General features: G+C 34.7%; 1 protein-coding gene across 13 annotated transcripts in view; it reads left to right on the top strand.

Moving 5' to 3' along the window:
• The window catches only part of PPP1R12A (protein phosphatase 1 regulatory subunit 12A), a 175,193-nt gene that overhangs the window by 104,250 nt on the left and 54,318 nt on the right, over window positions 1-16,625 (top strand). For all 13 annotated transcript variants that reach the window (XM_072655464.1, XM_072655459.1, XM_072655463.1 and 10 more), the window contains 5 exons: window positions 1,176-1,320; window positions 6,788-6,862; window positions 7,440-7,528; window positions 7,674-7,831; window positions 12,735-12,859. In XM_072655464.1, the coding sequence (XP_072511565.1) occupies window positions 1,176-1,320; window positions 6,788-6,862; window positions 7,440-7,528; window positions 7,674-7,831; window positions 12,735-12,859 (592 nt within the window). The remainder of the gene's footprint in view (window positions 1-1,175; window positions 1,321-6,787; window positions 6,863-7,439; window positions 7,529-7,673; window positions 7,832-12,734; window positions 12,860-16,625) is intronic.

The following is a 16,625-nucleotide window of genomic DNA, read 5'->3' as shown; positions in this document are numbered from 1 at the left end:
ATTATTATTAAGTTGTTCAGTGTTTGTGTGTTGGGCTGTGCTGCCTGCAAGTTATAGACCTGTTCTCTGCCTTCTAGGAGCTTAACGTTCTAAATACAGGTAAGAGTGGTGCCTATGTACAGTTAAAAGGGCATGCTAACAATTTTTGCAACTCTGCATTTTATTAAAAATTATAACTGATGTTCTAGTAATGTTGGTTAGAATCTCTTGCTTACTACTACTGCTCTAAAATGAAATCAAGGTCCTTTCATATTTTAAAAACTTAATGAAGAAATTGTCATTTTTCCCCTCAAATTTCATTTGTAAAATAAGATACAATCCTAAAAGCAACTGTGTAGTATAATATAGCCCTTTTCTATTATCCTGTAAGATCACACCAAATCTTTTTTCAAAGTATATACTCCAACATGTATTTAACATGTAAAATAAAATGTGTTCAGTCATTTTTTTCAGTCATGTTTGACTCTGTGACCTCATTTGGGATTTTCTTGGCAGAGATAGTGAAGTGGTTTGACATTTCCTTCAGCTCATTTTACAGATGAGGAAACTGAGGCAAACAGAGTTAAGTGACTTGCCCAAGGTCACATAGCTAATAAGTCTTCCTGACTCCAGACTTGACACTGTATCCACTGTACCATCTAGCTGCCCTGTAATAAATAATTGTTTAGTATGTAAAAAGTGATATAGGATTGTATATAATCACTAGTAAATAATTAAAAATAAAATTTGCCCTGTAGTAAATATTATTTGGACAGTCAAGGTAGTTTACTACTACCTTAAATCAGATTTGTGGGCAGTTTAGTTCAGTGGTTGTCTCAGACCAGGAAAACTAGATTCACCCTAAGAAAATTCTCATATAAAAATCTTAGTAATAATAAAATTTTTCATACTAAACTTGCCTATCAGACCTAGCAGATAATGAAAATGAAAGTATATCTACCACAGGATATAGTATTTCATTTTGGTAATTTAGAATATATTTTTCTCTTAACTACTTTCTACCTGTCCCAGTTTAGATATTGCAGGAGAAACTGTTGAAATATGAAAAGCAAAATAGTTAACCCTATCCTGTTGCCCGACTTTTACTTAATGTGCATGAAATCAAACTGATGAGTAGCTTTACAGGTTCCCAAGTTAACGTATGTCCTCGCTAATTTGTTATATAATCTCTTTAGACTCTTACTACAGGCAGGCTATGATGTAAATATTAAAGATTATGATGGTTGGACACCTCTTCATGCTGCAGCTCACTGGGGTAAAGAAGAAGCCTGCCGAATTTTAGTGGACAATCTTTGTGATATGGAGATGATCAACAAAGTGGTAAGCAGTTGAAACGTGCACATGTTTTAGTGTAAGAAATATAATTATAGCTTCTCAAGTGGTATACAAAAAAATATATTGGTATTTAGTTTGGTTTTATGTTGTACTTTTGGAATTAATAATCATAGGTATTTAGCCTTTTTTGGTAGGGAGAGTACATTCCCTAATTTTGTATTTATTTTGAGTACCTTTTATGATCTGTTTCTGATCTTTTTCTGAAGGAGAAGAAATACTATTTTGAGATTGATATTCATGCTAGTTTCTGGTAAGCCCACCAATACAATAATCTTATGGCTTAAGAAATGAAATGAGGAGATTTGGGGTTTTTTTAACAGATGTTTTATGAACATAGTGATAATAAGTGATTTTTTTTCCTTCATCATTCACGGTCCCCATTAACTCTCAAATTGTTCCTTATTTAGGATGGATAGCTAATCAGAATGAAATTTACTTTTCATTGCTGCCATGTTTTTATTACTAATTAGGGCACTGACTTTTTACATATACATGAGCAGGGAAACATACATATTTTAGCAGTGATGCTTTCTAACTAATTCTAGTTACTACATAGCTAAAATAGCATAGCAGAAAGCCTACTGGACTGAGTGAACCTATTATAGTTTCACTCTACTACTAGTAACCATTTATTTACTAATTATAGAACCTTAGCTAAATCACAATTTACTACTTTAAAGTCAGATTAGTCAGTAGTTGGAGAACACAGCTGCTCCTTCTCCTTCTGCATTCTGGCTGCTATGGATGAAATCTCCTGTGTGTACATGTATGTATGGATATGTCTCTATATGGTTTAGAGTCAGTCTCTTAAGTTTATTTCCTGTAGTAATGATGGTATTTTTTGGTGGCTCATAGAAATTTTGCAGAGATGTCTGTCACACATATTTGTAATTTGCACTAAGGATCTACTAACCTCCTAGCTCCATCCAAAACACACACACACACACACACACACACACACACACACACACACACACACACACACACACACACACACACACACACACACACACACACACACACACACACACACACACACACACACACACACACACACACACACACACACACACACACACACACACACACACACACACACACACACACACACACACACACACACACACACACACACACACACACACACACACACACACACCCCTTGTTATGTAGATCCCTCCTAAGGTTTCAGGCTCTTGTTGTCTTCTCTTAATCTCCTTGCTCTCACATCAAAGAACAAAACATGACATTTGAACTATCTTTCTACTAGCTCCCTTGTTTGTACCATCAGTTCCCAGTAGCACCAATACACGCTTATCTTCATGCAAGTGTCACTGTTTCAGCTATGTACTTTGAACATAAAACTTACTCGCTATTGAACTGTCTTTGATTTCCCACCTTTCAAAACAGGTAATTGCCTTTTTTGCTGAAATAACAGAGTAGGAATGACTCACCTAACTTGTATTACTATATCTCTTGCTTTTCCCTATCGCATATAGTGCCAGTTGAAGGACTGCTCATCCATTTGCAAATGGTAGAATCCTTTGCAGTTTCTGGAAGAGTGCTTTGGGGATGTTCTCACTTAGGAATGTACAAATATCCCAAACAGTTTCTTTGGGTAATATGAGACATAGAAAATTATAGGGAGTTTCAGAATCTTTTAGAAAAGTCACAGAAAGACAAAATCAAACATCACACTATTCTGTAATGATAGTTCACTTAACTCATCCACTGCTTATTAAGCACATAACATTATGCTTGACATTGAGAGATTAAAAACACATAGTACCTGCCTTCAAAGAGTTTACGGTCCATAAAACCCTCCTCTCCTTCCCACCCCCCAGATAAATATAGCTACTTCAAAAGCCTCTGCACATCATCTCACAAAGCTAATTACTTACTGGTGGATTAATGATACTAATCATTTTGTATAACTGGGAATAGTAATAACTCACTTTATGTGGCGTTTTAAGTTTCACAAAGGAATTCTTCACAGCCTTTTGAGGTAGATGGTCCTAATTATTATTATCTCCATTTTATAAATGAGAAAACTGAGACACATGGAAGTTAGAACCATTGTGTGGCAGATTAATCTGTCTTTTTGTTTAGTTAGCATCACACCCTTCTTAAGTCTCCAAATTCTGTTTTTATTTACTTTTCAATCACTTCAGTATTTAAAATTTCATTGAGCTTTTCTCTGGTCTTTAAAGATAACTTTATATTTTAACAATAACACTTTATGTTTCCATAGCACTCTATATTTATCAAAACATAAATCGCTTTTTGTTGTGTCGAGATAAGCTTATCTTTTGATGTTGCATATGAATTTGCAGGGTTTTTTTTATACTTCTATAATGATATAGTAAAGATTTTTGCCACAATTCTTTTTAAAGTTTCATAGACTCTGAAAAGTTTATGTAGATGTTTCTAAATCAACAAAAGTAAATAATTCTGGGGAACATGACTTTTAGAAATCATTAAAAAAAAAACCCATGCATTGTAAGATTTATAAATCATTTCTTCCTGACTCCCACATGTGAATGGAAAAAAGATATACTTTGTTTTTAAATATTTGGAAATCTTTTGCCTATACTGGTTTTCCTTAATGATGGATTTTCATAACTTTAATGTCATATAGATGTGTAACTTTAAAACTGTGGCATCACAGTTGATTATTTTCATATTTTAATAAAAAGGAGAATTATTTTGCTGTGATGTACCTAGAATATTTACTATCCCATTCTGCTACAAGATTTTGTTTTTACCCATAAACAAATTACACAAAAATGCATGTGCATTTTTGTGGTGTCATGAAGACTTAAATTAGTTGGGACGTTATTTTGTTCATACCATTAATGGACGTGAGGGATTTTATTTGTTTAAAAGAAAATCATTCATCTTTTCCTTAGAAGTGTTTTATTTGGAGATCTGAGTTCTGCACCTGACTCTGCCACCTACTGGCACTGTAACCTTGGGCATGTACTCTGAGCCAGAAGTGCGGAATACCTGTGTTGCTCACTTTTGTTGTGACAAGATGGATTTGATCATGTATTTGAAAGCATTTTTGAAAGGTGCAAGGCAATATACAAATGTGAGGCTATTGAGAATAAATGAATGAAATAAAGTTAGACTATGCAGAGTGAGAACTATTGCATATGATGCTATGTAATTAGAATATGTTTTCAAGTGGTCTCACTCTGAAGTATCACAGTAGTTTGATTATGTAATTCTCATCTTCTCCATCTAGGCTACTTATATATCCTCCTGGCTTATCTTCCCAATAGTCTTGAGTATTAATGAATCATTCCATAGTGTGATTCCTTTAATATACTGTTTAATTGGTTGAGCAAAGGAGCCTTAAAAGATGGTTAAGAATCACGTGATGTGTGTAATTTGACAGCTACTGGGTTTATAAGTGTCCTGTAGACTATTTAGAATGCATGTCTACGCTAATAGGTTAAATTGATAGGTTTGATTTTTACATGTTCACAGCCTACATTTTACTCTAGTTTTTATTCTCTATCAGCTGCTGTTTGCAAAGTAGACTCATTTGTCGAGGGAGAAAGTGAAAAGAAAGGTTAGTAAGGTGACCACATTTCTTATCATTAAAAAAAGGAAAACTACTAATAAACAAAAAACTCCTTTCTGTTTAAATGCGCTAAAATGATCAAAATATGTTTTGTTTGTTTTGTTTTTTGAATAGGAGTGTTGACACATGCTTCAAAGTCTATTATTAGTGGTGATGTAAAAAGTCCATTGAATACAGGGCATCAGAAGCTGTGGGTTCTAGTTCAGCTTCAGTTACAATTTAACCTTGAAAAAATCTCCGGACTTCATTTGCCCCATCGTAAAACAAGGAAATTAAACTAAGTGATCTCTAAGCTTTGACAACTCTGGAATATTCTGATTCTAATTCTGTTAATTATTTTACACAAATAATTCCTCTCCTTTGCCAAGCTCTTTACAAAGCCAAATTTTACAAATCAGTAGCTTTAAACACAGTTTTTGAATCAAAGCTGCTTTAAAGAGCATTCTTTTGTAGCCCTGAATCTATGGAGGCATGTAGAATAGCCAGTAAGTCAAAAGAAAACATTTAGATTTCTTTAGGATATTATTTAGATTATCTAGGAGAACTATAGGCCCAAATTGAAATTTTCAGTTTGTTCAAGAATATTCCACTTATGTGGAAACTATCTTTGATTTTCAGCACTAGAAACTGAAAAAGAAACATTCTTTCCTTCAGCCAACACTTTTCTTACTCTGGGCCAAAAGAAGGGGAAATGCTAGTTAGACTAGTAAGCTCATCTGGCACAACAAAATTCAAGAGCAATTTTTATAGGTGAAATTTTCAAAAGTTGCTTTTTTGGTATGTATAGGTAAGCTCCCTTTAACCTAAACACATTCTTTACACCTTTTTTGATACAGATATTTGCGTATTTAGGAATAAATAAAGATAGAATGTTTCTTGTTTGACGTATGCGCAGAAAATTTACTTTACATTTGAGGTATATTTATGCATACACTGACTTAGACCACAACAAGAAATGTATGTCCTTTCCTCTAGAAGGTGCAAATATCCTGTTCTTTAAGTAAAATTAAAAAACAGAAACCTTTTCTTTGGAAAGATCAATTGCTACTGAAGTATATATACATTTCCAAATTTACATTAATTTAATTTTGGGACTTTCCATTTAGTCCTATTCTGATTACGGTTTACATTTCCTATATCTCTGAAGCTAGAATTGTTTTTTCGTATGATATTGTTTTCCATGTGAAGAAGAATTGGTTCTGAGAATCATGTCTTTGTTGATATATAGCACTTTTCCCTGAACAGTATATCACTTTTCTTAAAGAATGAATTTTTGACGTTCTGGAAATTTGAATTAATGAGGCTGCAAATAGGGACAATGCAGGATAGCCAAGCAGTGTTACTGTTTGGTCAGTGGACAGGTACAGAATGACAGATGTTCCTCTGAATATTTTTTAAAACTTGATGATTTATGATAGTACCTGAGGCTATAGCTTATTTTGAAAGGTGAAGAATAGGACAGTCATGTTAATTGCTCCATAACTGCCATGGATTGCATTTTTTAGAAATTTCATTTTTAATCATATTGTGGCTTTGGCACTTTGCTATTAAATAGGTGTGTTTACCCTCCTTGACCAGTCACACCAATACAGAACACAAAAGCCAAGGAAAAGAAAGAAAGAAAGAAAGCTCTCTACATGCCAAATAGATGTAGCAGGTGCTGAGTGGGAATAAGGGGGAGACATAGGAGGTTGACTTCTCCCATCTATAGGATCATAGCTGGGCGAACAGCCCCTGGAGACACATAATTCTTGTATATTTACTCAAGCACATGGGTGGCTTTTGGTATAATTATAAAGAAAATGAATGTTATACTATGTTAACTAAAAAAAAGAAAACCTTAAAAAAATTTTCCCCATGTAGGGTCAGACTGCCTTTGATGTAGCAGATGAAGACATTCTAGGATACTTAGAAGAACTGCAAAAGAAACAAAATCTGGTATGTTTAAGAATTATATAAAACACATAGATACTTTTCAACTTTAAATGTTAGCAATTTTCTTTTCCAATGATGTTTTGTTGTGGCTCTTTTAATCTTTTCCTGACAGTCAAATTAATTTTGGCCCCAATGAGGAAAAGTTTTTTTTTCTGGACAAATTTAGCATTTTGACTCTGTTGCTTAATGTGTCAGTATGGTTAGAAGTAAGTAGGAACTTCTTACTACCTTCTGACTTCATAAAAAAAAAATACTTATATTAATACTCTTTGACCAAAATACCCATCAGTTACTTTTTCATGTTTATCTTGGTGGGAAACCATATCTATTAAATGGAACTAAACGTAGAGAATAGCTAGGTAGTTCAGTTGAACTCTGTGTGTCCTTGAAAATGAGCTTGAAAACTGTCTACTTTGTTACTGTTTCCTCTCTCCTTCAGCCCTCATGTTTCAGGTAAAATAGAGCCTTTTTAAAGAAAATGACGCAGACTGATAGCTCGTCTGCATGATACATGTAACCCTCCATGTTACTGCTTCATATCATTTTAATAGTATTTTTTCCACCCATGATTTTATGAAAGCTCCATAGTGAGAAGCGAGAAAAGAAGTCTCCGCTAATTGAGTCTACGGCCAATATGGATAACAATCAATCACAAAAAACATTTAAAAAGTAAGTAAAATATTTACATGAGCTTCATTATGGTTGGGGGAAATTTTAAAGTTATTTGGTTTTTAGGAATCTAGGTAACCTTTGTAAAATTTGAGCTTTCTCTTTGGCATGATTTTGTAATTAGCCATATGTTTTTCACCTACAGTAAAGAAACATTAATTATTGAGCCAGAGAAAAATGCAACCAGTATTGAATCTCTGGAGCATGAAAAGGCAGATGAGGAAGAAGAAGGCAAGAAAGATGAATCCAGCTGTTCTAGTGAAGAAGATGAGGAAGATGACTCAGAATCAGAAGCTGAAACAGGTAAATCTTTTTTAGAATCAGAGGACTTGTAGACTTCTAATGAACTCTGGAGTGAGAACTTACTGGTATAGGAAGAGTAATGCTTGTTCTTAGACTTGAGCAGTCATTTCCTGAGCAAAGTGTCCATATTACAGTCTGCATGCATACCCTGTGTAATGTTGCCCTAGTTAGCAGTGATTGACAATGTTAATAGAATTTAACGGAACTACATTGTAGTGCCCTTCTAGAGAGCAGATACTGCTGGTCCCTAACATTGTTGCTATTGCCTCCAATAATTTTCATCCTTTCACAGAGCCAATTTATAACCCTAAAAGAGGGTGGCTCCACTCGAAATCATTGGTTAAAGTCATTTAACCTTTTGAAGAATTTTCATCCCTTTAATTTTAAATTTGTGCAATTGTAAGCTTATTAAAGCTTAAAGGTGCACTAAAATCTTGGGAACAACTGATGTATAATTCATTCTGCATGTAAAATATCACATCATAAAATGATATTGAAACTATTCAAATATATTTTAAATGTTTGTCAAGCATAATAGTGCCTTTTCCCTTTATTTTCTTCAGTTCACTGGTTCTTTACCTCTTTGTATATATGAATTTTTATTTTTGCATAGTTGAAGTCAGTGTGCATACTGTTCTTTTTGTTCAGTATTCTTGACTTAGCATTGCTTCATAAAGGTTCGTATTTTCTCATAATCTTTGTGATATTTTAATTTGCATTTTAGCATTCCATTCCATTGATACATAGGATTGTAAATTTAGAATGGGAATATGGACCTTTAAGGTCCTCCATTCTAACAAAAATGAGGACATTAAAGCCCAAAGAGACTGGTCCTCTTGATTCCAAACTCCATTCACTTCTATTGTCCCATGTTGTTTTCAGTCATTTACCAGCTATTGATCATTTATGTTGTTGCCAGTTCATTTATGTTGTTGCCAGTTCTTTGCAATTACAAATAATACTACTATAAATATTTGTGGACCTATTTAAAAAGGTAAGAAAAAATGTATTTGTTTAAACATACATTTTGCTCACAGGTACAAATTAGACTGTTTATAGTGCCTGGAAAATAGTAGGCATTCAATGTTTGTTGACCAAATCTTAATTATTTGCTAGTGACTATCAGCTAACTTTTTTAAAAAATTGTTTTGTGCAGTTCACTAAAATAGGCCTTCATTCTCCAAGTGCTTACTGAGCACTTCCTATATGCAAAGCACTCTAACTAAATACTAGTTTTAATAAATGATTGATATAAATTGACTTAGATTTTCTGCTTTTGTTTATTGGAGGGAAGCTACTAGTATGTGGCACAGTTTTCATTCTGTGTTTTGAAGTGGAGAAATAAAGTTTGTTAGGCCATGCATGATCAGTCAGGTTCTAAACTAACTCAGAGTTCCTGAAATGATAAAATTCTAGTGCCACATTTCAGTGAATTTGTGATCTCTGCATTGTGGGTGCCCCCTCAATCACAATAGAAGATCGCCAACTATCTTGTCCATGTTCTACCATAAATACTCAGTAAAAAAGTTCTACCCAGTGTTGGAGATTTAAATCTTTATCCAGGTCTTTTAACATTATGTGAACTTCAGTACAGCATACAGGCTGGCTGGCCAACCATTTGTTATTTCTCACTGTCTATATGACCAGCCTGCCAGTATCATACTTGAAAGTGAAAAAAAATATGCTTTTAACTGTAGAATTCTTCATTTTTCTTGCTGGAGGTGGATTGCATTTCTCATCATGAATCTTTTAGAATTGTTGACCAGAGTAGCTAAGTCTTGTATGCATTGTTCTCCTGGTTCTACATACTTCATTGTGCATCAGATCATATAGGTCTTCCCAGGTTTTTCTGAAACCATCCAGTTTGTCATTTCTTAAAGCAAAATAGTATTCCATCAATCATATTCCACAACTTCTTCAGCCATTCCCTAATTGATGCACATCCCCTCAGTTTCCAGTTTTTTGCCATCACAGAAAGAGCTGCTCTAAATATATTTGTGCATATAGATCCTTTTTCCTTTTTTTAATCTCTTTGGGATACAGACCTAAGGGTATGCGCAATTTTATAGTCGTTTGGGCATAGTTCCAAATTGTTCTCCAGAATGGTTGGACCAGTTCACAACTCCGCCAACACATTCTCTCCAGCATTTGTCATGTGATTATTAATAGCTTTGATTTCTTCTTCTGAAAGTTGCCTGTTCATATCCTTTGGCCATTTATCAATTGGGGAATGGCTCTTATTTTTTTAATAAATTTGGCTGATTTTGCTATGTGTTTGAATCTTTTATGCAAATTGCTGCTTGGACAGTATGTTATATTTTCCTTAGTCTGCCATTGCCCTTCAGTGTACCTGCTATTTTTGATATTTTGTTGATTGCAGCATTCTTCAAGTTACATACTGCATTTATAGCTTCAGAGATACAGAGAATTAAAATCATCATACAGCAAGCCTTCTTCCCCCACCCCTCCTATTCCATCTGCCATGAGGGTTCCACATACATAAATTCTTATGTGAATTCATTTTTATGTATCTGAAACTCTACATCGTAATCCTTTAGGTTAAATAGTAGCTTGAAACAAACCTTTATTGCTCAAAGTTCAAAGATATTTAGAGTGAACTTGCTCTGTATGTATAGTTTAAGTTCCTCTCAGCTCTGAGAACAAGGCATTATCTTTATTAAATCATATTCTGCTTTCCTCCCGTCCATAACATTCTCACAGGTGTTTCTTCCCTACTCCTCCCCTAGTCATTTCCCCACTCTTTTTGCTTCCTTAAGTTTGTCTAGCCATACATATGTCCTGTCTGAATCCACACTCCATTGTCTTAGTAACCTTTCTTTAGCTCTTGTATATCGTTGTTTGGCTTCATTCTTGGCCAGGCTGGCCCCTGCAGCCAACGTTTAGAAAGCAACCCAAGTGGAGATGCGATCTGACACTTCCTTTGTAGCTACTGCAAACTACCTTCCCAGCAACCTTAGGTCCTCAAGGCCCCCAGAAAGTCTTCACCTTCAAAGCTGTTGACCCTAGCCGAGGGCCAGCATTAGACAGGGATAGAGTTACATAACTGAAAAAGACATTAAGGAAAGTGCATATCTACGGAATGTGGGGTCTTTCCATCTGCTTTACAGCTAAAATGTGTGATCTTCTTGGCAGCAAATAACATCTTACTTTTCTATTGATATCCATATCCCACACTTAGCTCAGTGCTTTGCATATAATAAGTGCTTAATAAATGATTTTTCGTTCTTTAATTGGTTTATTCTGGAATCATTTTCTAGCTATCTTCAGTTCCAATAATACTGTGTTCTTGTGGGCTTACTTCCTGCTAGGTCTCCCCTGTGCACCTTCCTTGCAGGTGTCAGGTGTACTGCACGTATCAGTTTCTAGGTACAGGACCTTAGTTTTCTTCTGTGTTCTTTCTCCTTTATATCATAAAGCTTGTATATTTTAAAATAACACATTCTGAACATGAAACCAGCAAGGACCAGCCTTTGATTCCCTTCCTTCTTTTTTTTGCCTTCACCTTAGCCTTTGAGCAGAAGTTCTTCAAGTTCTAAGTGTAGAATCATAGTAATGATTTTATTCTTCTTGTTTTAAAAGTCCATTACATTTGAAATATTTTGACAGGAAATTTATATCTCCATAGGATTTCTTTTTGTTTTTTTAATCTAACTTGTCATTTCATTTGGTAAGATAAAAAACTAGGCATTTCTTTGTAAAGGCTGTTTAATGTATGAAACTTTGTCTTTTTTTTTAAGCTTTAATTGTAGCTCATGTAAAAATATTTTGCTTAAAGTAACTTTTTAAAAAACTGTACCTGTCTAGTTAGAAAAGACAGCTGTTTTATTAACCAAAAAAGAACAATCAAGACAAAGGATAAAACTTCCCTTTTCTTTTGAATGATTTGTGAAAATCTTTTAAAAATCCCTTGTTCAAATTTTGAATTGGAAGCAAATTGATATTTTCTTTATAAAGAAATATTCTAATTGTGCTTTTTTTTTAAACTCACGGATTCTTGCGGTCATTTATCAGTTGATTGGTTAATTAGGTTCTTAAAAGTCCTATTAAGATAGAAGAGCCATGTAGGCTTTAAGAGAGAAAGAACTAGATTGTAATTCATTGTAGCTGCCAATGAGGTTTTAGCTGATTTCTAGATTTTGTTAGTTATCTCAAATCTTTGTTCCATGGCGATGGTTCATACCTTTACCCCTATTACCCACTTTATACACATTTATTATTGCTTTCTATGGGAACTGGGTAAAATCAGCAATGAATCATTAAAAATCTGTTAACCATTACCAGAAAGAGTGCCAGGGAAATATTTTTTTGGTCCCCATACTTAGGATTTTCATGTACATCATATTTTGTTTTCTGTTGTAACAAAGATTATTATCCGTCTGTTTGTGTCTGTGTCTAGTCAGTGCTGTTTCTCATCATTTAGAGAGAAGAGCTAGTTATTTAGTATTTATGGACTTGTTTCATAGAGTCCCAGTAGTTGATTTCTAATGAGGATTAGTAATAGCAAAGTCTTCATCAGTTTTGTAAATGCTTATTTTAATTATTTTTACAATTTTATGCTATATAAGTCAATGTAGAATTGTATGATCACCACCATTTTCTCTAGAGACCATTTAGTATGTTTTTATCAAATTTTATTAATATTATAAATGCAGCAAAATTTACCCTTTTTGTAACATATTTTTCTTGGACCCTGTTTCCATTTTATTTTCATGATTTATTTCATTTTACATATTGAGTTCTCATATATCATTTTTAGTGTTTTTTATTTTTAGAAAAATAATTTCAAAAGAAGATTTGATATTTTTTCATGTTGTACAAGTTGAACAAAAATACTTTTAGTCTTATCTATTAATGTCCAAATGTTTGCTTTTGTGTCTTTAAGATAAGACAAAACCTATGGCATCTGTTACTAACACCAATACCTCCAATGTGCCAGCAGCTCCTGTAGCTGTCACAACACCTACTTTGTCTTCTGGCCAGGTGACACCTACGTCACCCATTAAAAAGGTAAGTTAAAAAATCTATTTATTGAAATGTACATTTTGCTTAGAGGTACAGAATGGGTTATTAACAATTACATATTGATAATTATTGGCTAATTGTAATTTTAAAAATATTTTCACAAAATATTTGGTTTTGAAACATGAAGCTACTTTTCAGGTTTTTATAGATTGAGCTGACATTTCCTTACAATATTTGTGTTTTGTTGATATTTGTGCAATTTCATTTGATTTTCATTATTTCATTTGTAACAGGACCAAGAAAAATTAATTGAGGAATATTGATAATAAAACAAATCACATTATGGATAGAATAGTAGTAGGCCTATAGATGAGAAAACTTGCAGACTTTACTAACTATCCATATTAGCACAATAATAGCTGACATTCATCTAAACTTTAGCATTTATAAAGTGCTTTTATATATACCTTAGTTCATTTTATATCTCCCTCTTAACCATGTGAGATAGGTACTATAGCTGTCATTATACGTCTTGTAAGAACTTGTCCATGATCATATAGTCTTTTCTCCTAAATCTTTTCCCTCTTTCTGACCTTTTTATTAAGAGTACCAGCCTCCTTCCTCCCAGTAACCAAGCTCTTACCAAGCTCACTATCACCCCCTATATCCAACCTGTTGCCAAGACTTTCCTTCTACCTGTGTAACATCTCTTGTGTATGCTACTTTCTGTGACATTGTCACCTCGCTGGTGTAGACCCTGATCAGCTCGAGCATGGTGTGTTCTTCCTTCGTTGCTGAAGAAGACCATGCCATCAGAGAAATGATGACATGACTTGCACTTGACTTTGTTTTGAGTGAGGGAGGGCTGTGCAGGTCACCAGCCTCCCTTTTCCTCCAGAGCCACCTGAAGCCAGTGACCAGATATTCATCAGGATGACTGGAGATGACCCAGGATGAGGCATTTGGGGTTAAGTGACTTGCCCAAGGTCACACAGCTAGTAAGAGTTAAGTGTCTGAGGTGAGATTGGAACTCAGGTCCTCCTGACTCATGCTTTATCCACTGCACCATCTAGCTGCCTTCTCGATCCTAGACCATTACAACAGCTGAATGGTTGTTTTTGCGGCCACAAATCTCTTCCCCTTCCAATTTATCCTCCACCTTGCTATCAAAGTAATATTCCTAAATCACAGATCTGACTGTTAACCTCATCCAATAAATTCTGTTACCTCTAAGATGAGATATTAAATTGTCTATATAGTGTTCAAAGCCCTCACACATTGACCCCCTCCTGCCTCCTGTCTTCTTAAAACTTTCTGTCCTCTGCAGTCCAGTGGCACTGGGCTCCATGATTGTCTTCATACCAGAAATTCTGTTCCTGTCCTATCCTGTTTCCTTCTGTCACCCCCCCATCCTCACACCTACACACTTTTTACTGCTGTCTCTCCCTCCTTATCTTTGCCTCTTGGCTTCCCTGGTTTCTTTCAAGTCTTAACTAAAATCTCACCTTCTCTCAGAAGTGTCTTCTAATTCATCTTGATACTAATGCTTTCTCTCTGAGATTATCTCTAATTTACCCTAACAGGGGTGAGGAACCTGCAGCCTTGAGGCCACATGTAACCTTCTGGATCTTTAAGGCAACCTTTTAACTGAATCCAAATTTTTACAAAACAAATTTGACTGCACTAAGGATCTAGAAGACCCATGTGTGGCTTCAGGGCTGCAGGTTCCCTGCCCCTGCCTTAGAGAGAGCTTGTTTGTAATTATTTGTTGGCATGTTGTATATCCCATTAGATTGTGGGTGTTTTATGATCAAGAGTTGGTTTTGGTTTTGTTTTTCTTTTTATCCTCAGTGTTCTTAACACTGTCCCTGGTACATGGTGGGTTTTAATATTTAGTTTTTGATTGACTAATTGAGGGATGGATTTGTGGAGATTTGGAAATTATTTGCCCAGCATTGTTTTCCACTACATCCAACATGGTTGGTGACACAGAACACATTTCCATATGCTAGTTTTCCTTACTAGATGTAATTATCTCCATTTGCCTTCTTCCCCCCACCAGTTGTTCCCCTAAATGAACATGATGGCACATTTAGAAATTGACAGGTTGTACAAAGACTGGACAAAGATTTGAATGTTATACCAAAACAAGTTATTGTTTATTCAGTCATAAAAGTACCTAATGTCATGCCTGAGTGTGACCTTATTGGTTGCAAGGTACTATTGAAGATTGGAATATTAGAATTTTTGTCCTCATCACATTATAATTTACAAATTATTTCACATTTTAGCTTATTTGATACAGTATATTGTATAGAAGTTTTCTAATCTCAGGTTCATAGATGAGGAAATTGAGATACAGAAAGATGACATGATTTGCCAAAAGTTACAAAAATTAGTAAGTTACACAGCCAACTATTGAACCTCTATTCCCTACAAACAGTATTTTTTCCACTATAAAAAATTTTTGTGACTATTAGCAATCGTGATGGGGGGAAAAATTTTACAAGACTCTAATTTCTACATAATGTACTATTCATAAGTATTTCTTACACAGAAGATATGAAAATACTAATCAATTACTTGTGATAAAAATTGAACTAGGAGAGACTTTACTTAGAATCTTCAAATTTATTACCAAGCTATGATACCTGCCCTTTTCTACCTGTTTTCACAGTGCAGGTCTTTTTTTCATTATTTAAGCAAAAATGTAAAAATCCGCTCCATTTTTAATGGTAGGAAAGCAAAAGATACAGTGAAATTACAGGGTTCACCACCACTACCCACAGAATTAGTAATGATGTTTATGTAGTGCCTGTGTGCCAGGCAGCGTGCTGAGCACTTGAAAATACTATCTTCTTGATGATTACAGCAACCCTTGGTGCTTTATTCCAAATAATGGAATGTTATTATGCTTGCCCTCTGCCCTTTAGCCAAACTGGCTTTCTCTCTGTCACCCACAACACTCTCAGTTCCCATCTCTGTGCTTTTGTACTGACCTTTCTACATGGCTGGAATGCTCTCTTACCTCCACCTCTTGTTAAGAATTAGCCTTAAGGTAGTTAAATATCTTGTATTTAACTAGTTTGTTTTTATTTGTATTTATTTACTACATATTTATGTATTAGTATCTCCTCTATTTGAACATAAGTACACTATGAGAAGAGACTGTTTCATTTTTTTTTTTGTGCTTATGTCTCCCGGGTCAGCCGCATAGTAAGTAGTAGGCATCTAATAAATTCTCATTGATTAATTGATTTGATTGGGCATTCCCTCCATTGATGCAAATTTTAAAAAATCTATGCCTGCCAATCCAGTGTGATTCCTCTCTGTCTCCTCTCTTAAGTTTGACACAGAGATCAACCAAATGTGCTCAATCTTCCTCTGACTTTTCTGACATCACAAGGATACCAATGGAGCACATAGACAATTTTATACCATTGCCTCATTATGAAAATCATACATCCTCTCTTTTGTGCATAAGTTTTCTCTTCACGCTCTCCACATACCTCTTCGTTGTCTTTCGGGCCATCCTTAGTTTCAGTTTTTGAAACACTCCAGCATTTCATGACTCAGTTATAGAAATCAGAGAAGAGTATTATTTTAAAAAGAAGCACCTTTGTTTCAGGTAGGATCTTAAGGACTTTTCGATTTCCCCAGAACAGTCCAGCCCACTCTTTTGTTCACCACTGAGCTCAGTTTATTGTCTTGTATGTGTATAAGTTCTTAAAAGTTTTCCTCTGAATTGCATTTCAGAATCTGGATAATACACATTCTTCATCCACATGGTTTTTCATTCTTTTGAGTGATT

The sequence above is a fragment of the Notamacropus eugenii genome, chromosome 3 (assembly GCF_028372415.1).
Source record: "Notamacropus eugenii isolate mMacEug1 chromosome 3, mMacEug1.pri_v2, whole genome shotgun sequence".
NCBI classification, from domain to species: Eukaryota; Metazoa; Chordata; class Mammalia; order Diprotodontia; family Macropodidae; genus Notamacropus; species Notamacropus eugenii.
The sequence above is the reverse complement of the archived record's forward strand: the minus strand, read 5'-3'. Positions and strand labels throughout refer to the sequence as shown.